Source organism: Scomber japonicus, chromosome 15 (assembly GCF_027409825.1).
Source record: "Scomber japonicus isolate fScoJap1 chromosome 15, fScoJap1.pri, whole genome shotgun sequence".
NCBI classification, from domain to species: Eukaryota; Metazoa; Chordata; class Actinopteri; order Scombriformes; family Scombridae; genus Scomber; species Scomber japonicus.
The window spans coordinates 2,797,040-2,819,184 of record NC_070592.1 but is presented as its reverse complement, the minus strand read 5'-3'; the positions used below and the strand labels follow the sequence as shown (position 1 = coordinate 2,819,184).

The 22,145-nt window shown below is 39.9% G+C and overlaps 1 protein-coding gene and 3 gene segments (V, D, J or C); 1 reads left to right on the top strand and 3 right to left on the bottom strand.

The window, feature by feature from the left end:
- Positions 1 to 595: 595 nt before the first annotated feature.
- On the bottom strand, positions 596 to 5,831 carry LOC128374394 (Ig kappa-b4 chain C region-like). The segment is given in 2 exon segments: positions 596 to 1,027; positions 5,731 to 5,831. A coding segment is annotated over 1 exon segment (306 nt).
- Positions 4,428 to 4,922, bottom strand: LOC128374578 (Ig kappa-b4 chain C region-like). The segment is given in 2 exon segments: positions 4,428 to 4,756; positions 4,880 to 4,922. Coding segments are annotated over 2 exon segments (372 nt in total).
- Positions 5,832 to 6,272: 441 nt separating the features above from the next.
- LOC128374576 (immunoglobulin kappa variable 4-1-like) lies at positions 6,273 to 6,811 on the top strand. The segment is given in 2 exon segments: positions 6,273 to 6,366; positions 6,474 to 6,811. Coding segments are annotated over 2 exon segments (429 nt in total).
- Positions 6,812 to 19,847: 13,036 nt separating this feature from the next.
- LOC128374575 (cyclic AMP-dependent transcription factor ATF-6 beta-like) lies at positions 19,848 to 21,736 on the bottom strand. Its single transcript, XM_053334828.1, has 2 exons — positions 21,635 to 21,736; positions 19,848 to 20,155 (listed from the first exon to the last, which is right to left on the bottom strand). Exons 1-2 carry the CDS (start codon positions 21,666 to 21,668, stop codon positions 19,848 to 19,850), a joined length of 342 nt encoding a protein of 113 aa, XP_053190803.1. The 5' UTR covers positions 21,669 to 21,736.
- Between the last annotated feature and the right edge of the window lie 409 nt (positions 21,737 to 22,145).

Genomic DNA, 22,145 nt, shown 5'->3' with positions numbered 1-22,145 from the left:
CTGACTTAAAAACATATTTTTTCATTTTACATTTCTCTTCCTCTGCTTAGTTTTTTAAATTTAAATTTTATTGTTGCAGTTTCTGTATGTAAAGCGTCATTGAGTCTGTGTTGATCAGTGGCTGTCCAGACCTTTCAGAGCCACTGACACAACTGATTTTGACTTTGAATATTTAAAAGAAGCAGATCACGTTCATGTCACTTTAGAAATCTGTAATATGAAATGGAACACGCTCAAGTCTAACAGATGTGTCAGTTTTTACCTTTCAACTGAAAATCAGCTGATCAGACTGTCAAACCTCTCAGTTGACAAATCAGCTGATTGTGACTGAGGACATTGGACTTAATTTTCAGCATACTGGTATATAGACAAACAGCAGACAGATGTGAAGGACACCATGTGTTACCCAACTGCCTGGTATGTCCATTTATATTGAGAAGATATCAGTTTTTGTACATTTAATGGAAATGCTGCTATCATTAAGAGAGATTAATATGATCATTATAATAATAATACACCTGCAAATATCATTGATTTGATGAACACTTCTTTATTTTCTTGAAACATTAAAATCAAAAAGTAAGAAACATCATTACTGCAACATTTAAAGAGACAGAGGGAGAAAAAAGCAGAGTAGCAGAGATCAGAGTGAGAGCAGTAGCAGAGTAAAACCAGTAGCAGAGTCCCAGTGAGTCAGGTCAGGACTGGGAACACTGGTCTCTCCTCAGTGTCTCTGAGAGTGGAGTCTGGGAGCCCTGGGTGGCCTCACAGGTCACAGAGCCCACCTTCCTCCACTGGTCTGCAGTGAGCCTCAGGGTGCTGCTCCAGCTGTAGTGGCCGTCCTTCTGCAGCACCCCGGGGCTCCTGCTCTCCTCCCAGCAACTGCTGCTGCTGCCGTCCACCTTCCAGGCCAGACTCCAGTCTGAGGGGAAGCCTTTGTTGGCCAGACACGTGAGCGTGGCCTTCCCCTGCTGCAGCTCCTGGCTGGAGGGGGTCAGCACCATCAGGGTGGGGGCGACTCGACCCACTGGAGGAGGAGACAGAGAGACAACATGAAGAAAGTTCATACATAGAGAAAATAAACTCCACCCTGTTGGTTGCAGCAGAGGAGGCTGCTGGTTCTGTTGCTCTTTCTCAGATTGGATCAAACTGGTCTTGGCTGTTTCACTTCCCTGTCTGAGCTCAGTAACCATGGCAACAGACAGGCATCACTGATGAACCATGGCAACAGACAGGTTTCAGTACTAAAGATAAAACGCTGAAAGCACTCACTCTTACTCAAATGTGTAATTATCAACAACCAAACTAAAATAATACATTTTGATCATTAAAATCATTCATTAGCAAGAGTGTAAAAGTTTTTGTAGTGAAGCCAAACGTTTGTACAAGATTAATGTCCTCATGTAAGCAGGTATCACTACTGAATAACAAAGTTTCATTACTGTAAATATAAAGATGAACATTTTAAACAACTTTTTTTAAAATGTCAAAATAACTTCTACTAATTCAGGATATGATTCATATCTTACAGTGGTGTTAAATTCACTGTCAGTTCTAAATTTAATTTGTCATTAGTGTGAGAGTAAGACTGAACAAAACACACATTTACAAAAACTACAATTCCTCATTAAAGAGATTGAAAGATTCTTTAATTAATTTTAATTAAGTAATTTAATTAATTTTTAATGTATTACTTTTGGAAAACTTAAAAAACATTTTCTCTGACAGAACAGTATGCGTAACTCTTTTACAGAAGATTATCTTCTATCAAAACACTGTTTTAAACATTAAAAGATGTTTTTACACCAATAGAAATTCATAAACTGTAAACATTTTTATTAAACATTTTAATATTTTTGAACAGATTTGAGGAGGGTAGAAAAATAAGTCTTCAATTATAACTTCACCATTTTTAATATATGAATTGTTAAATACTGTATATGCTACATTTGTTAAATTAAAATAAGATTATTATATTGATCGAGTTGAAAATGTACTTACAGTTAACTTCCAGTCTGGTTCCTCCACCGAACGTGTACCACAGTGATACAAACTCATTGAGTCGTCGTACAAAAACCTCTCACTGTAGAGAGACACGGCTCTCTGACTTTGACACGAACAAACTCTACAAAAACTGTTCCTGCTTAAAAGAATATTATTATTTTTATTTCATATGATTTCTTATTAAATAGTGCCACATTTTCTTTAACAGTTAATCATGTTTATATTGATTAATATATTGATTAATTTGTCTGAAAGTAAAATTGATTGTTTTAAGATTAAATTAAATCAGACAGAAGATGTACTGAAAGAAAATGTGTCTGCTGTCTTTAAACCAAATCTACATAAAATGATCAGTGACACATTATGAATCAATACTGTGATAAGTTGATTGATCCATTGATTAAACAGCATCATCAGAGTAATCCAAGTCCCTGTTGGAGTCAGTCAGAGCATTTCCATAGAGAGCCACTTTGCATCAGCAGCACCATGCTCCAGTGCTCTGGGAGAGTTTATAGTCCTGAGAGTTGAACACTGGATGACTGACGGCTGTCCTTCATGACAACAGAAGCCACAGAAATCCTCCTCATCAAAAACATGACTTTGATCTCCGTCCTCATCTGGACTCTCCTCTGCTGCTGCTTCACAGGTAAAGTCCAGAGAATCAAACTCCTCTCCTCTATGAACATCCGTCCCTCTGAAATGAAGCTCACAAAACCATGATGCTGCTTTATGTTTTTTGTCTCTGTATCCTCAGAGTCCAGAGGCCAGATTACAGTGACTCAGCCTGCAGCAGTGAGATCTACTCTGAGAGGATCTGCAACCATCAGCTGTAGGTACAGTCAGGCTGTTAATAAAGGGGCCTACTATGACCAAAACTGGTACCAACAGAGAAATGGAAAAATAATTAAACTGCTCATTTATTGGACTGATCACCGAGCATCAGGGATTCCAGGTCGTTTTTCAGGTAGTGGATCAAACTCTGACTACACTCTGACCATCAGTGGAGTTCAGGCTGAAGATGCAGCAGTTTATTACTGTGAGGGCCGACACTTAATCAACAGTCAGTTTGAGTACACACAGTGAAAAAGCGTCGTACAAAAACCTCCCTCAGTCAGACTGAACAGAAACTGAACTGACTGCTGCAGCTGGAAGCTACTGCAGAGACTGATACAGTTCACTGAACACACACACACACACACCTCTGAACCTCAGTTTATTGTTCAAAGACACTTAAATAGTCCAACTCTACAAATTAAGACTTTCTTTGAAATGAAGTCAGTCTGATCGCTGACAGGTGAAGCCCTGATCCACCTGTCCACATTCAGGTTGCATTGTGGGTAATGTAGGCACATAGTTTTGTTGAGGAAGAAGAATATGAGGAATTCTTAAATACACCATTGTGAGTCTAACAATGTTAAATCTGTGGTGAACGCTTTTAAATTTCACTTTAAATTGTGAAAAACGACATAATTACAGCAGTAAAATGTTGGAAAGCGAACTTGTACATCCAGTTTTTTATTGATACTTATGCGTGTGTTGTGTACATTATTTCTTAAATGTCGAAGGAAGGGAGATGGGATTGTTGCTAGTTAATGCCCAAAGAGAAGCATCAAAGGATGGCAGTGTTAGTGCTTAAGAGGCATTGAGAAGTCTAGACAGAGTTTAACTACATAACAGAAATTTGTGTGCTAAACTATTTTGCTAAACTCTCTCAAATCTGACTTAAAAACATATCTTTTCATTGAACATTTCTCTTTCTCTGCTTAGATTTTTTTAATTTAAATTTTATTTTTGCAGTTTCTGTATGTAAAGCGTCCTTGAGTCAGTGTTGATCAGTGGCTGTCCAGACCTTTCAGAACCACTGACACAACTGATTTTGACTTTGAATATTTAGAAGAAGCGGATCACGTTCATGTCACTTTAGAAATCTGTAATATGAACTGGAACACGCTCAAGTCTAACAGATGTGTCAGTTTTCACCATTGAACTGAAAATCAGCTGATCAGACAGTCAAACCTCTCAGTTGACAAATCAGCTGATTGTGACTGAGGACATTGGACTTGTTTAATGTTCAGCATACTGGTATATAGACAAACAGCAGACAGATGTGAAGGACACCATGTGTTACCCGACTGCCTGGTATGTCCTTTTATATTGAGGAGAGATCAGTGTTTATACATTTAATGGAAACACTGCTATCATTAAGAGAGATTAATTTGATCACTATAATAATAATAATAAAGCTGCAAATATCATTGATTTGATGAACACGTCTTTATTTTCTTGAAATATTAAAATCAAAAAACAAGAAACATCATTATTGCAACATTTAAAGAGACAGAGGGAGAAAAAAGCAGAGTAGCAGAGATCAGAGTGAGAGCAGTAGCAGAGTAAAACCAGTAGCAGAGTCCCAGTGAGTCAGGTCAGGACTGGGAACACTGGTCTCTCCTCAGTGTCTCTGAGAGTGGAGTCTGGGAGCCCTGGGTGGCCTCACAGGTCACAGAGCCCACCATCCTCCACTGGTCTGCAGTGAGCCTCAGGGTGCTGCTCCAGCTGTAGTGGCCATCCGCCTGCAGCACCCCGGGGCTCCTGCTCTGCTCCCAGCAACTGCTGCTGCTGCCGTCCACCTTCCAGGCCAGACTCCAGTCTGAGGGGAAGCCCTTGTTGGCCAGACACGTGAGCGTGGCCTTCCCCTGCTGCAGCTCCTGGCTGGAGGGGGGCAGCACTGTCAGGGTGGGGGCGACTCGACCCACTGGAGGAGGAGACAGAGAGACAACATGAAGAAAGTTCATACAAAGAGAAAATAAACTCCACCCTGTTGGTTGCAGCAGAGGAGGCTGCTGGTTCTGTTGCTCTTTCTCAGATTGGACCAAACTGGTCTTCAGTGTTTCACTTCCCTCTATGAGCTCAGTAACCATGGCAACAGACAGGCATCACTGATGAACCATGGCAACAGACAGGTTTCAGTACTAAAGATAAAAAGCTGAAAGCACTCACTCTTACTCAATTGTGTAATTATCAACAACCAAACTAAAATAATACATTTTGATCATTAAAATCATTCATTAGCAAGAGTGTAAAAGTTTTTGCACTGAAGTCAAACGCTAGTACAAGATTACTGTCCTCATGTAAGCAGGTATCACTACTGAATAACAAAGTTTCATTACTGTAAATATAAAGATGAACATTTTAAACAACTTTTTTAAAATGTCAAAATAACTTCTACTAATCCAGGATATGATTCATATCTTACAGTGGTGTTAAATTCACTGTCAGTTCTAAATTTAATTTGTCATTAGTGTGAGAGTAAGACTGAACAAAAGACACATTTACAAAAACTACAATTCCTCATTAAAGAGATTGAAAGATTCTTTAATTAATTTTAATTAATTCATTTAATTAATTTTTAATGTATTACTTTTTGAAAACTTTTAAAAGATTTTCTCTGACAGAACAGTATGCGTAACTCTTTTACAGAAGATTATCTTCTATCAAAACACTGTTTTAAACATTAAAAGATTTTTTTTACAACAATAGAAATTCATAAATTGTCAACATTTTTATTAAATGTTTTAATATTTTTGAACAGATTTGAGGAGGGTAGAAAAATAAGTCTTCAATTATAACTTCACCATTTTCAATATATGAATTGTTAAATACTGTATATGCTACATTTGTTAACTTAAAATAAGATTATTGTATTGATCGAGTTGAAAATGTACTTACAGTTAACTTCCAGTCTGGTTCCTCCACCAAAAGTCCACCACAGTGATACAAACTCATTGAGTCGTCGTACAAAAACCTCTCACTGTAGAGAGACACGGCTCTCTGACTTTGACACAAACAAAGTCTTGAAAAAACTGTCCCTGCTTAAAGTAATATTTATTTCATATGATATCTTATTAAATAGTGCCACATTTTCTTTGACAGTTAATCAAATGTTCAAATATATTGATTAATTTGTCTAAAAGTAAAATTGATCCTTTAAATATTAAATTAAATCAGACAGAAGATGTACTGAAAGAAAATGTGTCTGCTGTCATCAAAGCAAATCTACATAAAATGATCAGTGAAACATTATGAATCAATACTGTGATAAGTTGATTGATCCATTGATTAAACAGCATCATCAGAGTAATCCAAGTCCCTGTTGGAGTCAGTCAGAGCATTTCCATAGAGAGCCACTTTGCATCAGCAGCACCATGCTCCAGTGCTCTGGGAGAGTTTATAGTCCTGAGAGTTGAACACTGGATGACTGACGGCTGTCCTTCATGACAACAGAAGCCACAGAAATCCTCCTCATCAAAAACATGACTTTGATCTCCGTCCTCATCTGGACTCTCCTCTGCTGCTGCTTCACAGGTAAAGTCCAGAGAATCAAACTCCTCTCCTCTATGAACATCCGTCCCTCTGAAATGAAGCCCACAAAACCATGATGCTGCTTTATGTTTTTGTCTCTGTATCCTCAGAGTCCAGAGGCCAGATCACAGTGACTCAGCCTGCAGCAGTGAGATCTGAACTGAGAGGATCTGCAACCATCAGCTGTAAGACCAGTCAAAATGTGGGTACAGGATCAAAGAGTGGTAAAGAACTTTTAGCCTGGTACCAACAGAGAGATGGAGAAGTTCCTAAACTTCTCATAAAATACATTAAAGAGCGAGAATCAGGGATTCCAGATCGTTTTTCAGGCAGTGGATCAAACTCTGACTTCACTCTGACCATCAGTGGAGTTCAGGCTGAAGATGCAGCAGTTTATTACTGTCAGAGTGCACACAGCATCAACAGTCAGGAAGTGTTCACACAGTGAAAAAGCGTCGTACAAAAACCTCCCTCAGTCAGACTGATCAGAAACTGAACTGACTGCTGCAGCTGGAAGCTACTGCAGAGACTGATACAGTTCACTGAACACACACACACACACACACACACACACTCACACACACACACACACACACACACACACACACACACACACACACACACACACACACACACACACACACACACACACACACACACACACACCAATTCTATGTGTCAATAACTGTAGAGAGCCTACACTTCTCAATGCCTCTTTGGCACTAACATTCCCGTCCTTTGATGTTTATCTTTGGGAATTACTTTCTGCCTTCAACATTTAAGAAATTATGTACACAACACACGCATAAGCGTCAACAACAAGTTGGATGTCAAAATTGATGTTCCAACATTTTAATAGTGGTTTGCTATACTGATTTACCTAAACTTCATTAACCTGCCGTTTTAACACTATATGTATTTCTAGCTAAAGACTTCTATGCAGCCTCTGAAGTATCTTGACTAATACGTATAACTTTGACACAAACCTTTTATGATTGTATTTGCTGATACTTATCAGGCTGGAAAGGGTTGTTGAAAGACCATGTTGAAAGAGTTTGGACTCGATCGGTCAACTATAAGGCAGACTGTGTAGAAATGGAATATATATAATATCCAACATCAGTGTTTCCAGTGTGTTAATGTTTTTGAATAGCTGAGTCCAAATCTTGACCTTAATTCTACAGAAATACTGTGGAAGCCGGCAGTTTGTGCCAAGAAGCCCAACAACATCTGTTCTGTCAGGAGGAATGGGCTCAAGTCTTCCAAGCAGATGTGGAGGGATGATAAAAAGCTACCAGAATTTATGATCACACCAGTTATTTAAAGCAAGGGTTCACATACTTTTTGCCTCACACAAATAGGAGATAGATGAAGATGTTTGTCTCGTTTGTTCCTTTTCTCTGGTTTTAGGACTAAGTCATATTTATGCAGAAATAGAGAAAACTGTTCACAAACTTTCAAGCAGCACTATAAGAATTGTGAGCTTGATGTCGTTAAAGTATTACAGCAGTTCAGTGTTCAAAGTCAGTGGTTCCCAACATAGGGCTGGGGCCCCTCCAAAGGGCCAGCAGATAAATGTGAGGGCTGCTGAGATGATTAATGGGAAAGAAGAAAAAACAAAGTTCTGATTCACAAATGTGTTTTCAGTTTTTGGACTTTTTCTCCAATCTTTGATTTTTGCTGAAATATTGGATCATTTATTGAAATGAAAGCATGTGAGAAGTTTAGAGGGAAGAATCAGTATTTGGTGGAGCTGTTAACAACTCATAGACATCTGAAATGTGAGCCGACTACACACTGCTGACTGGTTTCATCTTTAACAAAGTGTTGTATTTTAAAAGCTTGTTATATTTTCCATTGAGTCAAATCTGCATCTGAAAAGTAACTAAAGCTGTTAAATAAATGTAGTGGAGCAGAAAGTACCTCACATGGAAATACTACAGTAAAGTACAAGTACCTCAAACTGACTACAGTAAAGTAAAAGTACCTCAAACTGTACTACAGTGAAGTAAAATTACCTCAGACTGTACTACAGTAAAGTACAAGTACCTCAGACTATACTACAGTAAAGTACAAGTACCTCAAACTGTACTAAAGTAAAGTAAAAGTACCTCAAACTGTACTAAAGTAAAGTAAAAGTACCTCAAACTGTACTACACTAAAGTACAAGTACCTCAAACTGTACAACAGTAAAGTACTAGTACCTCAAACTGTACTACAGTAAAGTACTAGTACCTCTAACTGAACTACAGTAAAGTAAAAGTACCTCAAACTGTACTACAGTAAAGTACTAGTACCTCTAACTGTACTACAGTAAAGTACAAGTACCTCAAACTGTACTACAGTGAAGTAAAAGTACCTCAAACTGTACTACAGTAAAGTACTAGTACCTCTAACTGAACTACAGTAAAGTACTAGTACCGCAAACTATACTACAGTAAAGTACAAGTACCGCAAACTATACTACAGTAAAGTACTAGTACCTCTAACTGAACTACAGTAAAGTACTAGTACCTCAAACTGTACTACAGTGAAGTAAAAGTACCTCAAACTGTACTACAGTAAAGTAAAAGTACCTCAAACTGTACTACAGTAAAGTAAAAGTACCTCAAACTATACTACAGTAAAGTACTAGTACCTCTAACTGTACTACAGTAAAGTACTAGTACCTCTAACTGTACTACAGTAAAGTACAAGTACCTCAAACTGTACTACAGTAAAGTACAAGTACCTCTAACTGTACTACAGTAAAGTACTAGTACCTCAAACTGTACTACAGTAAAGTACTAGTACCTCTAACTGAACTACAGTAAAGTACTAGTACCTCAAACTGTACTACAGTAAAGTACTAGTACCTCTAACTGTACTACAGTAAAGTACAAGTACCTCAAACTGTACTACAGTGAAGTAAAAGTACCTCAAACTGTACTACAGTAAAGTACTAGTACCTCTAACTGAACTACAGTAAAGTACTAGTACCGCAAACTATACTACAGTAAAGTACTAGTACCTCTAACTGAACTACAGTAAAGTACTAGTACCTCAAACTGTACTACAGTGAAGTAAAAGTACCTCAAACTGTACTACAGTAAAGTAAAAGTACCTCAAACTGTACTACAGTAAAGTAAAAGTACCTCAAACTATACTACAGTAAAGTACTAGTACCTCTAACTGAACTACAGTAAAGTACTAGTACCTCTAACTGTACTACAGTAAAGTACTAGTACCTCTAACTGTACTACAGTAAAGTACAAGTACCTCAAACTGTACTACAGTAAAGTACAAGTACCTCTAACTGTACTACAGTAAAGTACTAGTACCTCAAACTGTACTACAGTAAAGTACAAGTACCTCTAACTGTACTACAGTAAAGTACTAGTACCTCTAACTGTACTGCAGTAAAGTACAAGTACCTCAAACTGTACTACAGTAAAGTACTAGTACCTTTAACTGTACTACAGTAAAGTAAAAGTACCTCTAACTGTACTATAGTGTAGTAAAAGTACATCAAACTGTACTACAGTGTAGTAAAAGTACCTCAAACTGTACTACAGTAAAGCACAAGTACCTCAAACTGTACTACAGTAAAGTACAAGTACCTCAAACTGTACTGCAGTAAAGTACAAGTACCTCTAACTGTACTATAGTGTAGTAAAAGTACCTCTAACTGTACTATAGTGTAGTAAAAGTACCTCTAACTGTACTACAGTAAAGTACTAGTACCTCTAACTGTAGTACAGTGTAGTAAAAGTACCTCTAACTGTACTATAGTAAAGTACTAGTACCTCTAACTGTACTACAGTAAAGTAAAAGTACCTCTAACTGTACTACAGTGAAGTAAAAGTACCTCTAACTGTACTACAGTAAAGTACTAGTACCTCTAACTGTACTGCAGTAAAGTACAAGTACCTCTAACTGTACTACAGTGAAGTAAAAGTACCTCAAACTGTACTACAGTAAAGTACAAGTACCTCAAACTGTACTACAGTAAAGTACAAGTACCTCAAACTGTACAACAGTAAAGTACTAGTACCTCTAACTGTACTACAGTAAAGTACAAGTACCTCAAACTGTACTACAGTGAAGTAAAAGTACCTCAAACTGTACTACAGTAAAGTACTAGTACCTCTAACTGTACTAGAGTAAAGTACTAGTACCGCAAACTATACTACAGTAAAGTACTAGTACCTCTAACTGTACTGCAGTAAAGTACAAGTACCTCTAACTGTACTACAGTGAAGTAAAAGTACCTCAAACTGTACTACAGTAAAGTACTAGTACCTCAAACTGTACTACAGTAAAGTACTAGTACCGCAAACTATACTACAGTAAAGTACAAGTACCGCTAACTGTACTACAGTAAAGTACTAGTACCTCTAACTGTACTACAGTAAAGTACAAGTACCTCTAGCTGTACTATAGTGTAGTAAAAGTACCTCTAACTGTACTACAGTAAAGTACTAGTACCTCTAACTGTACTACAGTAAAGTAAAAGTACCTCTAACTGTACTACAGTGAAGTAAAAGTACCTCTAACTGTACTACAGTAAAGTACTAGTACCTCTAACTGTACTACAGTGAAGTAAAAGTACCTCTAACTGTACTACAGTAAAGTAAAAGTACCTCTAACTGTACTACAGTAAAGTACTAGTACCTCTAACTGTACTACAGTGAAGTAAAAGTACCTCTAACTGTACTACAGTGAAGTAAAAGTACCTCTAACTGAACTACAGTATAAGTACCTTTAACTGTACTATAGTGTAGTAAAAGTACCTCTAACTGTACTATAGTGTAGTAAAAGTACCTCTAACTGTACTACAGTGAAGTAAAAGTACCTCTAACTGTACTACAGTAAAGTAAAAGTACCTCTAACTGTACTACAGTGAAGTAAAAGTACCTCTAACTGTACTACAGTAAAGTACAAGTACCTCTAACTGTACTATAGTGTAGTAAAAGTACCTCTAACTGTACTACAGTAAAGTACTAGTACCTCTAACTGTACTACAGTGAAGTAAAAGTACCTCTAACTGTACTACAGTAAAGTAAAAGTACCTCTAACTGTACTACAGTGAAGTAAAAGTACCTCTAACTGTACTACAGTAAAGTAAAAGTACCTCTAACTGTACTACAGTGAAGTAAAAGTACCTCTAACTGTACTACAGTAAAGTACTAGTACCTCTAACTGTACTACAGTGAAGTAAAAGTACCTCTAACTGTACTACAGTAAAGTAAAAGTACCTCTAACTGTACTACAGTAAAGTACTAGTACCTCTAACTGTACTACAGTGAAGTAAAAGTACCTCTAACTGTACTACAGTGAAGTAAAAGTACCTCTAACTGAACTACAGTATAAGTACCTTTAACTGTACTATAGTGTAGTAAAAGTACCTCTAACTGTACTATAGTGTAGTAAAAGTACCTCTAACTGTACTACAGTGAAGTAAAAGTACCTCTAACTGTACTACAGTAAAGTAAAAGTACCTCTAACTGTACTACAGTGAAGTAAAAGTACCTCTAACTGTACTACAGTAAAGTAAAAGTACCTCTAACTGTACTATAGTGTAGTAAAAGTACCTCTAACTGTACTACAGTAAAGTACTAGTACCTCTAACTGTACTACAGTGAAGTAAAAGTACCTCTAACTGTACTACAGTAAAGTAAAAGTACCTCTAACTGTACTACAGTGAAGTAAAAGTACCTCTAACTGTACTACAGTAAAGTAAAAGTACCTCTAACTGTACTACAGTGAAGTAAAAGTACCTCTAACTGTACTACAGTAAAGTACTAGTACCTCTAACTGTACTACAGTGAAGTAAAAGTACCTCTAACTGTACTACAGTAAAGTAAAAGTACCTCTAACTGTACTACAGTAAAGTACTAGTACCTCTAACTGTACTACAGTGAAGTAAAAGTACCTCTAACTGTACTACAGTGAAGTAAAAGTACCTCTAACTGTACTACAGTAAAGTACTAGTACCTCTAACTGTACTACAGTGAAGTAAAAGTACCTCTAACTGTACTACAGTGAAGTAAAAGTACCTCTAACTGAACTACAGTATAAGTACCTTTAACTGTACTATAGTGTAGTAAAAGTACCTCTAACTGTACTATAGTGTAGTAAAAGTACCTCTAACTGTACTACAGTGAAGTAAAAGTACCTCTAACTGTACTACAGTAAAGTAAAAGTACCTCTAACTGTACTACAGTGAAGTAAAAGTACCTCTAACTGTACTACAGTAAAGTACTAGTACCTCAAACTGTACTACAGTAAAGTACAAGTACCTTTAACTGTACTACAGTGAAGTAAAAGTACCTCTAACTGTACTATAGTGTAGTATAAGTACCTCTAACAGCTTGGTAAAAACAACTCGAGCACTCGGCTTCAGTTTATTATATCTTTATCAAATTCAACGCTTCATTTCCTACAAACATAAAAGGCAGCAGTTCAAACGCCTCGGTTCATTTGGAGGGATGGAATTAGAAAGATGTATTTACATTATTTATGATTTTACATTTAAATAAAAAATTAAAATAAAAAATAAAAAAAAGAGACAAAAGGCAAAAAACAGTCACATCATATTTACAGTGTTACCTTCAGTCGCCACAGATTCATGCTTTCACTCTGCGGCTCAAACACAAACATGTCGGAGACCAAAGTGAATGATATCTGGTCTCACATCAGGTCGGCGGTTCTTAAATCTCAACTAATGATTCGTCTAGGTCAGAGGTGTCAAACTCATTTTCATTCAAGGGCCACATACAGACCAATTTGATCTCATGTGGGCCGGATCATTAAAAAGATGGAAGGAAACAAGGAAAAGAGGGTTAAGAAGGAAGAGAAGACCGGAGGGAAGGTAAGAAGGAAGGACAGAAGGAAGGAAGGAAGGAAGGAATGAAGGGAAGAGAAGACAGATGGAAGGAAGAGAAGAGAAGACCGGAAGGAAGGAAGGAAGGAGGGAAGAGAAGACAGATGGAAGGAAGAGAAGACCGGAAGGAAGGAAGGAAGGAAGGAAGGAAGGAAGGAAGGAAGGAAGGAAGGGAGGGAAGAGAAGATAGATGGATGGAAGGAAGAGAAGACCGGAAGGAAGGAAGGAAGGATAAGTAGACAGGGGGGAAGGGAGGAAGGAAGGTAGGAAAGAGAAGACAGATGGAAGGAAGTGAAGAGAAGACCGGAAGGAAGGAAGGAAGGAAGGAAGGAGGGAAGGAAGGAAGGGAAGAGAAGACAGATGGAAGGAAGAGAAGACCGGAAGGAAGGAAGGAAGGAAGGATAAGTAGACAGGGGGGAAGGGAGGAAGGAAGGTAGGAAGGACAGACGGAAGGAACGAAAAGAGGAAGAATGAAACTGGGCCGGATTGGACCTCTTGGCGTGCCGGTTCTGGCGCACGGGCCGCATGTTTGACACCCCTGATCTAGTTTATTAAAAAAAAGGGACAAGTGTGTAACCCTCGGGAGCAGAAGTGGAATATTATAATATCTATAATTATGTTTTAATTATTAGTGTTTAATGAAAATAAGCATCACTGTGTGTTTTTGTTAGCTTAGAATGAGCCTTGATATCTACAGAGGGAGTGAATCCTCAGTTTCTACAGTAGCCCAGAAGGGACAAACCAAACTCTGACTCTAGAGAGGCGCATTGCATTGTGGGTTTTTTTTTTTTTTTTTTTTTACATTTTTGCACCGCTGGAGGTTCTTCAGCATGCTCGGAAGGTGAGGATGGGGGTATTTGACTGGTTGCAATCTGCAGTTTCACCACTAGATGTCACTAAATCCTACAGACTCATCATTTAACACTCCTGTTGTCTTTGAGTCAAGGAAGGAAGGGAAGAAGAAGGAAGGAAAGGAGGAAGGCAGAAGGAAGTATGGAAGGGAGGAAGAAGGAAGGAAAGGAGGGAGGGAGGAAGGAAAGAAGGTGGGGGGGAAAGGAAGGAAAGAAGGAAGGAAAGCAGAAGGAAGTATGGAAGGGAGGAAGAAGGAAGGAAAGGAGGAAAGAAGGAAAGGAGGGAGGGAGGAAGGAGGGAAGGAAGGAAAGGAAAGGAGGGAGGAATGAAGGAAGGAAGGAAAGGAGGGAGGGAGGAAGGAAAGAAGGGAGGAAGGTGGGGGGGGGAGAAGGAAGGAAGGAAGAAGGAAGTATGGAAGGGAGGAAGAAGGAAGGAAGTATGGAAGGGAGGAAGAAGGAAAGAAGGGAGGAAGGTGGGGGGGAAGAGGAAGGAAAGAAGGAAGGAAGGCAGAAGGAAGTATGGAAGGGAGGAAGAAGGAAGGAAAGGAGGGAGGGAGGAAGGAAAGAAGGGAGGAAGGTGGGGGGGAGGAAGGAAAGAAGGAAGGAAGGCAGAAGGAAGTATGGAAGGGAGGAAGAAGGAAGGAAAGGAGGGAGGGAGGAAGGACAGAAGGGAGGAAGGTGGGGGGAGAGGAAGGAAAGAAGGAAGGAAAGCAGAAGGAAGTATGGAAGGGAGGAAGAAGGAAGGAAAGGAGGGAGGGAGGAAGGAAAGAAAGAAGGGAGGAAGGAAAGAAGGAAGGAAAGCAGAAGGAAGTATGGAAGGGAGGAAGAAGGAAAGAAAGGAGGGAGGGAGGAAGGAAAGAAGGGAGGAAGGTGGGGGGAAGGAAGGAAGGCAGAAGGAAGTATGGAAGGGAGGAAGAAGGAAGGAAAGGAGGAAAGAAGGAAAGGAGGGAGGGAGGAAGGAGGGAAGGAAGGAAGGAAAGGAAGGAGGGAGGAAAGAAGGAAAGGAGGGAGGGAGGAAGGAGGGAAGGAAGGAAGGAAAGGAAGGAGGGAGGAAGGAATGAAAGGAGGGAGGAATGAAGGGAGGGAGGAAGTATGGAAGGGAGGAAGAAGGAAGGAAAGGAGGGAGGAATGAAAGAAGGAAGGAAAGGAGGGAGGGAGGAAGAAGGAGGGAAGGAAGGAAGGAAAGGAGGGAGGAATGAAGGAAGGAAGGAATGAGGGCAGGAATGAAAGGAGGGAGGAATGAAGGGAGGAAAGGACGGAAGGTAGGAGGAAGAAAGGAAAAGACGAAGGGGTAAGGAAGGAAGAAGGAAGGGGGAAGGAAGGAAAGAAGGAAGGAAAGAAGGAAGGGAGGAAAGATAAGAAGCCAAAAAATCATGTTTCAGATTCTCAAGCAGGAATATTTGGGTTTGGCTCAGTTGAAGATGTTAAAAATGTGTTTTAGGGAATTTTGAAGGAAGTTTTTTTTGTCTTTTTTTAACATTTTAAGACTGAATCTATAAAAAAAAAGTCATTCTTGTCATGTGTCGATCTCTGAATCTGAATCTTTTGAGTGTAAATCACATAATTTAAGAACCACCGACCAGAAGAGAAAATATTGCTGTTATTATAAAAAAACAAAAAAAAACAAAAAAACAGATAAAAGTTGCATACAGTTAATTTTACATCAAGAACAAAAAAAAAGAAAAAAAAGTGGTGTTTCATAAAGAAATGGATTCAGTTGTTACCGTTTAAACTTCATATCAACATTTTTTCCCCATCTTTACACAAAAAGTAACAATTTAATTAATCAGTATAAAAAAACCAACAATGAGATTCACAAATATATTTATATAAAAACAAAAAAAGAGGAAAAGAGAGATTCAGGCCATAAGGAGTTCTTCACAGGCAGCAAATCATGTCATTATTTCTTCTATTGATATATTTTATTATAGTTTCCACAGAGGTACTAATTCACTCTGACTATTATATATTTCTATTGTCTATTAATTCATCTTTCATTTCTTCTTAATTCTCATTTCAAACAAAAACACAAAATGTAAAGAAAGAGTTTTTAGTTCTTTGATTGTTTCTGTCAGTGTTGTTTTAACCCTCGAGTCAAGGGAGGGAAGGGAGGGGAGGGAGGGGAGGGAGGGAAGGGAGGAAGGAAGGAAGGGAGGGAAGGAGGGAGGGAGGGAAGGAGGGAAAGGAGGGTGGGAGGGAGGGAGGGAGGAAGGAAAGAAGGGAGGAAAGGAGGGAAGGAAAGGAGGGAGGAAAGGAGGGAGGAAGGAAGGAAGAAGGAAGGAAGGGAGGAAGGAAGGAAGGGAGGGAGGGAGGAAGGAAGGAAGAAGGAATAAAGGAAGGAGGGAGGGAGGAAAGGAGGAAAGGACGAAGGAAGGAAGGGAGGGAGGGAGGGAGAAAAGGAGGGAGGGAGGGAAGAAGGGAGGAAAGGAGGGAGGGAGGAAAGAAGGGAGGAAAGAAGGGAGGAAGGAAGGTGGGAGGACGGAAAGAAGGAAGGAAGAGAGGGAGGAAGGAAAGAAGAGAGGAAAGGAGGGAGGGGGGAAAGAAGAAAGAAGGGAGGAAAGAAGGGAGGAAGGAAGGAAAGGAAGGAAGGAAAGGAAGGAGGGAGGGAGGAAAGGAGGGAAGGAAAGGAGGGAGGACTTATATTAGGATAAATATTAAAAGAACATTATTGTCTCCTGCTGCTGTCAGTATCAGGTCGGATTCATCAGCTGATATTTAATCTTAGAAAATCGCAAATTTAATCGCAAATTTAATCGCAAATTTAATCGCAGTCAGTCTGAAGTCTGAGTCAATCCCTCAAAAAACACTACATTTCCCATGATGCAACTCAACTCCCAACATCGTACAGACCAAAATGACTTAGCTTTTTTTTCTTTTCTTTTCTTTTTTAAAGGATTGCATCTGCCGTTAAACCGTTTCTCGCGTCGTCTCCAAACCCATTACTAAAAAAAAAAAAAGAACACCCCCTGATGACATCACTATGACATCATCAGGGTTATTTACAACAACCAGTTCTTTTCGTTCGGAGACGGAGCGTGACTAAACTGATCTCCACCGAGGATAAAATTAGAGGAATGACCCTTTTTATATTTATATATTACATAAAAAAAAGGTTTAGATCTGAAAAAATTCAAATGTGGAAAAAAGAAAAAAAAAATACAACGCAAAAACACGAGTTTGAGCGGCATCGGAAGAAAGTCAAGATAAGACACGTTTTTGTACGAACTTTTTTTTTTTGGTCAGAAAAGTTGGTTGTTTGATAAAAGATGTCGAGCTGTGGCGATTATTAACAGAAACAGGAAGTCATCTTTTCTGGGTCTCTTTCAGTATTTCAGTTTTTTTTTTGTTTTTTTTTTAAACAAAGTCGAAACAGGAAGCGGATTCTGTACAATATATAAAAAACAAACAAACATAAATCAGTGTTTATATATATTTCCATAAATATAACGAGTCAGGACAGAAGATCCTGAGTTATTAACGATGAGCGCAGCGAGAGAAACGTTGGTCCAACAAACTTCAGCCTGTTTGTTTCACTGCTAGCTTCGTTTCTTTTTTTCTTTTTTTATACCACAAATAACATTTTCTTCTTTTTTTCTCTTTTACTTTTGTTGTCCGAAAAAAACAGAGATTAAAAAAAAACAAAGATAAAAAACAAAAAAACAAGAAAAACAAAAAAAATGAATGATAAAAAAAAAAAAAAAATTAATGATAAAAAAAATAAAAAAATGAATGATAAAAAAAACAAAAAAATGAATGATAAAAAAAAATGAATGATAAAAAAAACAAAAAAACAAAAAAATGAATGATAAAAAAACAAAAAAAAATTAATGATAAAAAAAAAAAAAATGATAAAAAAAAATAATAATGATAAAAAAACAAAACAAAAAAATTAATGATAAAAAAACAAAAAACAAATGAATGATAAAAAAAACAAAAAAACAAAAAAAATTAATGATAAAAAACCAAAAAAAATGAATGATAAAAAAAAACAAAAAACAAAAAAACATAATTAATGATAAAAAAACAATCAAAAAAACAGGAAAAACAAAAAAAATGATAAAAAAAACAAAAAAAACTATAAAAGATAAAAAAAACATACATAAAAAACAAAAAAGTGACAGAAACAGAAACAGAGTATCTACACATTGAACACTGATATTTACAACTATTAAATAATCCCTCGAACACAACATATGAACAAAGAAACGTGATAAATCTGAAGCAGGATCTCTGAAGTGGTTTTAGTCCATTCATCCTCCGACAGATGAATAATAATAATCGTTTAGCACTTTATTTTGTTAAAGGAAAGGAGGAAAGGAGGAAAGGAAAGGAGGAAAGGAGGAAAGGATGAAAGGAAAGGAGGAAAGGAGGATGAAAGGATGCAGCCCTGAACTGATCGGTGACGTTAACGAGACAAAACGCTCGGCTCTAAGAAATGATAACGGGCCTTTAACCCTCCTGTTGTCCTCAAGTCAAGGAAGGAAGAAAGGGAGGAAGAAGGAAGGAAGGAAAGGAGGGAGGGAGGAAGTAAGGGAGGAAATGAGACTTTGCTGCTTTTTCCTGATTTCATTTGATTGTTAACTGAATAAAACTAAACAATGAAATATGAGACTTTGTGCTTTTCCACTGGATACATGTTGAAAGGAGGAAGGAAGGAAGGAGGGAAGGAGGGAAGGAGGGAAAGAGGGAAGGAGAGAAAGAGGGAGGAAGGAAGGACAGACGGAAGGAAGGAAGGACAGAAGGAAGGAAGGAAGGAAGGAAGGAAGGAGAGAACAGACAGAAAGAAGGAAGGAAGGAAGGAGGGAAAGAGGGAAGGAGAGAAGGAGGGAGGAAGGAAGGACATGGAAGGATGGAAGGCAGGAATGAAGGAAGGGAGGAAGGGAGGAAGGAGAGAAGGAGAGAAGGAAGGAAGGACAGACGGAAGGAAGGAAGGAAGGAGGGAAAGAGGGAGGAAGGAAGGACGGAAGGAAGGAAGGACAGATGGAAGAAACGGAGGAAGGACAGATGGAAGTAAGAAAGGAAGGAAGAAAGGAAAAAAGGAAGGTAGGAAGGAAGAAAGGAAGGAAGAAAGGAACAAAGCAAGGTAGGAAGGACAGATGGAAGGAAGGAAGAAAGGAAGGAAAAGAACACAGGAAGGAAAGTGGGACCAGATCACACCCCTCAGCGGGCCGGTTCTGGTCCACGGGCCTCATGTTTGACACCCATGTTGCAGCTCGTCTCTGCTTCATTCAAACGCCACATTGTCACTATTAAATATTAAAAAGGGGGCAGCACTGTTTCTAAGTGCAGTGTGCTGCCGTGTGTCTGCATCCAACTCTCACTTTTTATTTAAGGAATCTATTTTTATATATTTTTATTTTTATATATATTAGGATTTGATTTTTCTTCTACAGAGGAATCTATTTTAATCTTTTTCAACCGTTTCGATGGGTTTTTTTTTAACAGTAAATTCTTCAAAAACCTTTTTTTTTTTAAACAGATGTTTGTTGGATGGAGGTTTTCCTGATTTTTTTCGTCTCTCCAGGAAACAGGAAGTTGTAACTTTTCCAGGAAGTAGAGGAAGTGAGTCGTAGAGTCGTAGAGGAGGAGAAGAAGAAAGTATCACCACGTTATTATCTAAAGAAATGAGTTTAAAAGTTTGTCTTGGTCTTTTTCCTCCAAGCTTCAAACCATTAACTGTCACCTCTCTTCCTCCTGAAACCGCCTCTTCTTCCCCCGCCGCCCCCCCCCCCCCCATCACCTGCTGCGATCGCCATGACAACGGCTAATCAAACTCCTTCCGACTGGCTGATGAGGTACTCCGCCGGCCGTCGTCGGACAGGTAAAGGTAAAGGTTGCCGTTGAGACGGCGATGAAGGCGAGGAGGAGGAAGGGTGAGGGTGGTGGCGCCCTCGGAGCGAAGTGTGGTTGCCGTGGTGATGGTGAGAGCCGTGGTGGGCGGAGGGGGGAGGAGGAGGAGGGTCGCGGAGGGACGGGGGCACGGCGGAGGATTTGATGGGGACGATGCGAGTGTCCATGACCTCGCAGTCGACCTGCATCATCATCTCGTAACCCTGAGAGGAATTATACAGACTCTCTGAGGAGGAGAGGAGAGGGGGAGGAGAAGAGAGAAGAGGAGGAGAGGAGAGGAGAGGAGAGGAGAGGGGGAGGAGAGGAGAGGAGGAGAGGAGAGGAGAGGAGAGGGGGAGGAGAGGAGAGGAGGAGAGGAGAGATAAGAGAGGAGAGGAGAGGAGAGGAGAGGAGAGGGGGAGGAGAGGAGAGGAGAGGAGGAGAGGAGAGGAGAGGAGAGGAGAGGAGAGGAGAGGAGAGGAGAAGAGAGGGGAGGAGGGATAAGAGGAGAGGAGGAGGGGAGGAAAAAAGAGGAGAAAGGAGAAGGAGAGGAGAGAAGAGGAGAGGAGAGGAGAGGGGGGGAGAGGAGGAGAGGAGAGGAGAGATAAGAGGAGAGGAGAGAAGAGAAGAGAAGAGAGGAGAGGAGAGGAGGAGAGGGGGAGGAGAGGAGAGGAGAGGATAAAAAGAGGAGAGGAGGAGAGGAAAGGAAAGAGGAGAGGAGAGTGGAGGAGAGGAGAGGAGAGAGGAAAGGAGGAGAGAGGAGGAGAGGATGAGAGGAGCGGAGCGATAATAGGGGAGAGGAGAGGAGAGGAGAGGAGAGGAGAGGAGGAGAGGAGAGGAGAGGAAAGAGGAGAGGAGATTTAGGAGAGGAGGATAGGGGGAGAGAAGAGGAGAGATAAGAGGGGAGAGGAGAGGAGGAGAGGAGAGGAGAGGAGAGGAGAGGAGAGGAGAGGAGAGGAGAGCATAAAGAGGAGAGGAGAGGAGAGATAGAGGAGAGGAAAGAATAGAGAGAGAGGAGAGGAGAGATAGAGGAGAGGGAGGAGAGGGAGGAGAGGAGGAGAGGAGAGGAAAGAAGAGAGGAGAGGAGAGGAGAGGAGAGAAGAGAAGAGAGGAGGAGGAGGAGAAGGGAGAAAGCATTAGTAGTAGTAGTGATTTATAACTATTTTCCAAAAAGAATGCAGATAAAAATTAATAAAGAAGTTTGACTCTTAATCACAAACTGCTGACAGACTGAAGTGACTGTCTGTAGTTCAGAGTCTGTAGCTCAGAGTCTGTAGTTCAGAGTCTGTAGCTCAGAGTCTGTAGCTCAGAGTCTGTAGCTCAGAGTCTGTAGCTCAGAGTCTGTAGCTCAGAGTCTGTAGTTCAGAGTCTGTAACTCAGAGTCTGTAGCTCAGAGTCTGTAGCTCAGAGTCTGTAGCTCAGAGTCTGTAGCTCAGAGTCTGTAGTTCAGAGTCTGTAGTTCAGAGTCTGTAGCTCAGAGTCTGTAGCTCAGAGTCTGTAGTTCAGAGTCTGTAGTTCAGAGTCTGTAGTTCAGAGTCTGTAGCTCAGAGTCTGTAGCTCAGAGTCTGTAGCTCAGAGTCTGTAGCTCAGAGTCTGTAGTTCAGAGTCTGTAGCTCAGAGACTGTAGCTCAGAGTCTGTAGCTCAGAGTCTGTAGCTCAGAGTCTGTAGCTCAGAGTCTGTAGCTCAGAGTCTGTAGCTCAGAGTCTGTAGCTGCTGATGACTCACCGTTAACAGACATGGCCGGCATCACCAGAGACATCTTGGGTCTGCTGGTCTTATTGTGGCTGATGGCAGGTAACAGCAGATGGTCCTGTTAGAGAAACACAAGAGACACTCTCTCATTATAGTACGATAGGATATTAACCCTTTATAGGACACTCATCGAAAGGAAGGGAGGGAGGAAGGAAGGAAGGAAGGAAGGATGGAAGGAAAGGAAGGATGGAAGGGAGGAGGAAGGGAAGGAAAGGAAGGACGGAGGAAAGAAGGAAGGAAGGAAGGTAGGGGGGAGAAAAGAAAGAGAGAAGGAGGGAGGGAGGAAGGGAAGAAAGAAGGAAGGAAGGAGGAAGAAAGGGGGAGGGATGGAGGAAAGAAGGAAGGGAGGAGAGAAGGATGGAGGGAGGAAGAACAGATGGAAGTAAGGAAAGGAAGGAAGGAAGGAAAGAAGGAAGGGAGGAGAGAAGGAAGGATGGAAGGATGGAAGGAAGGAAGGTAGGGGGGAGGAAAGAAAGAGAGAAGG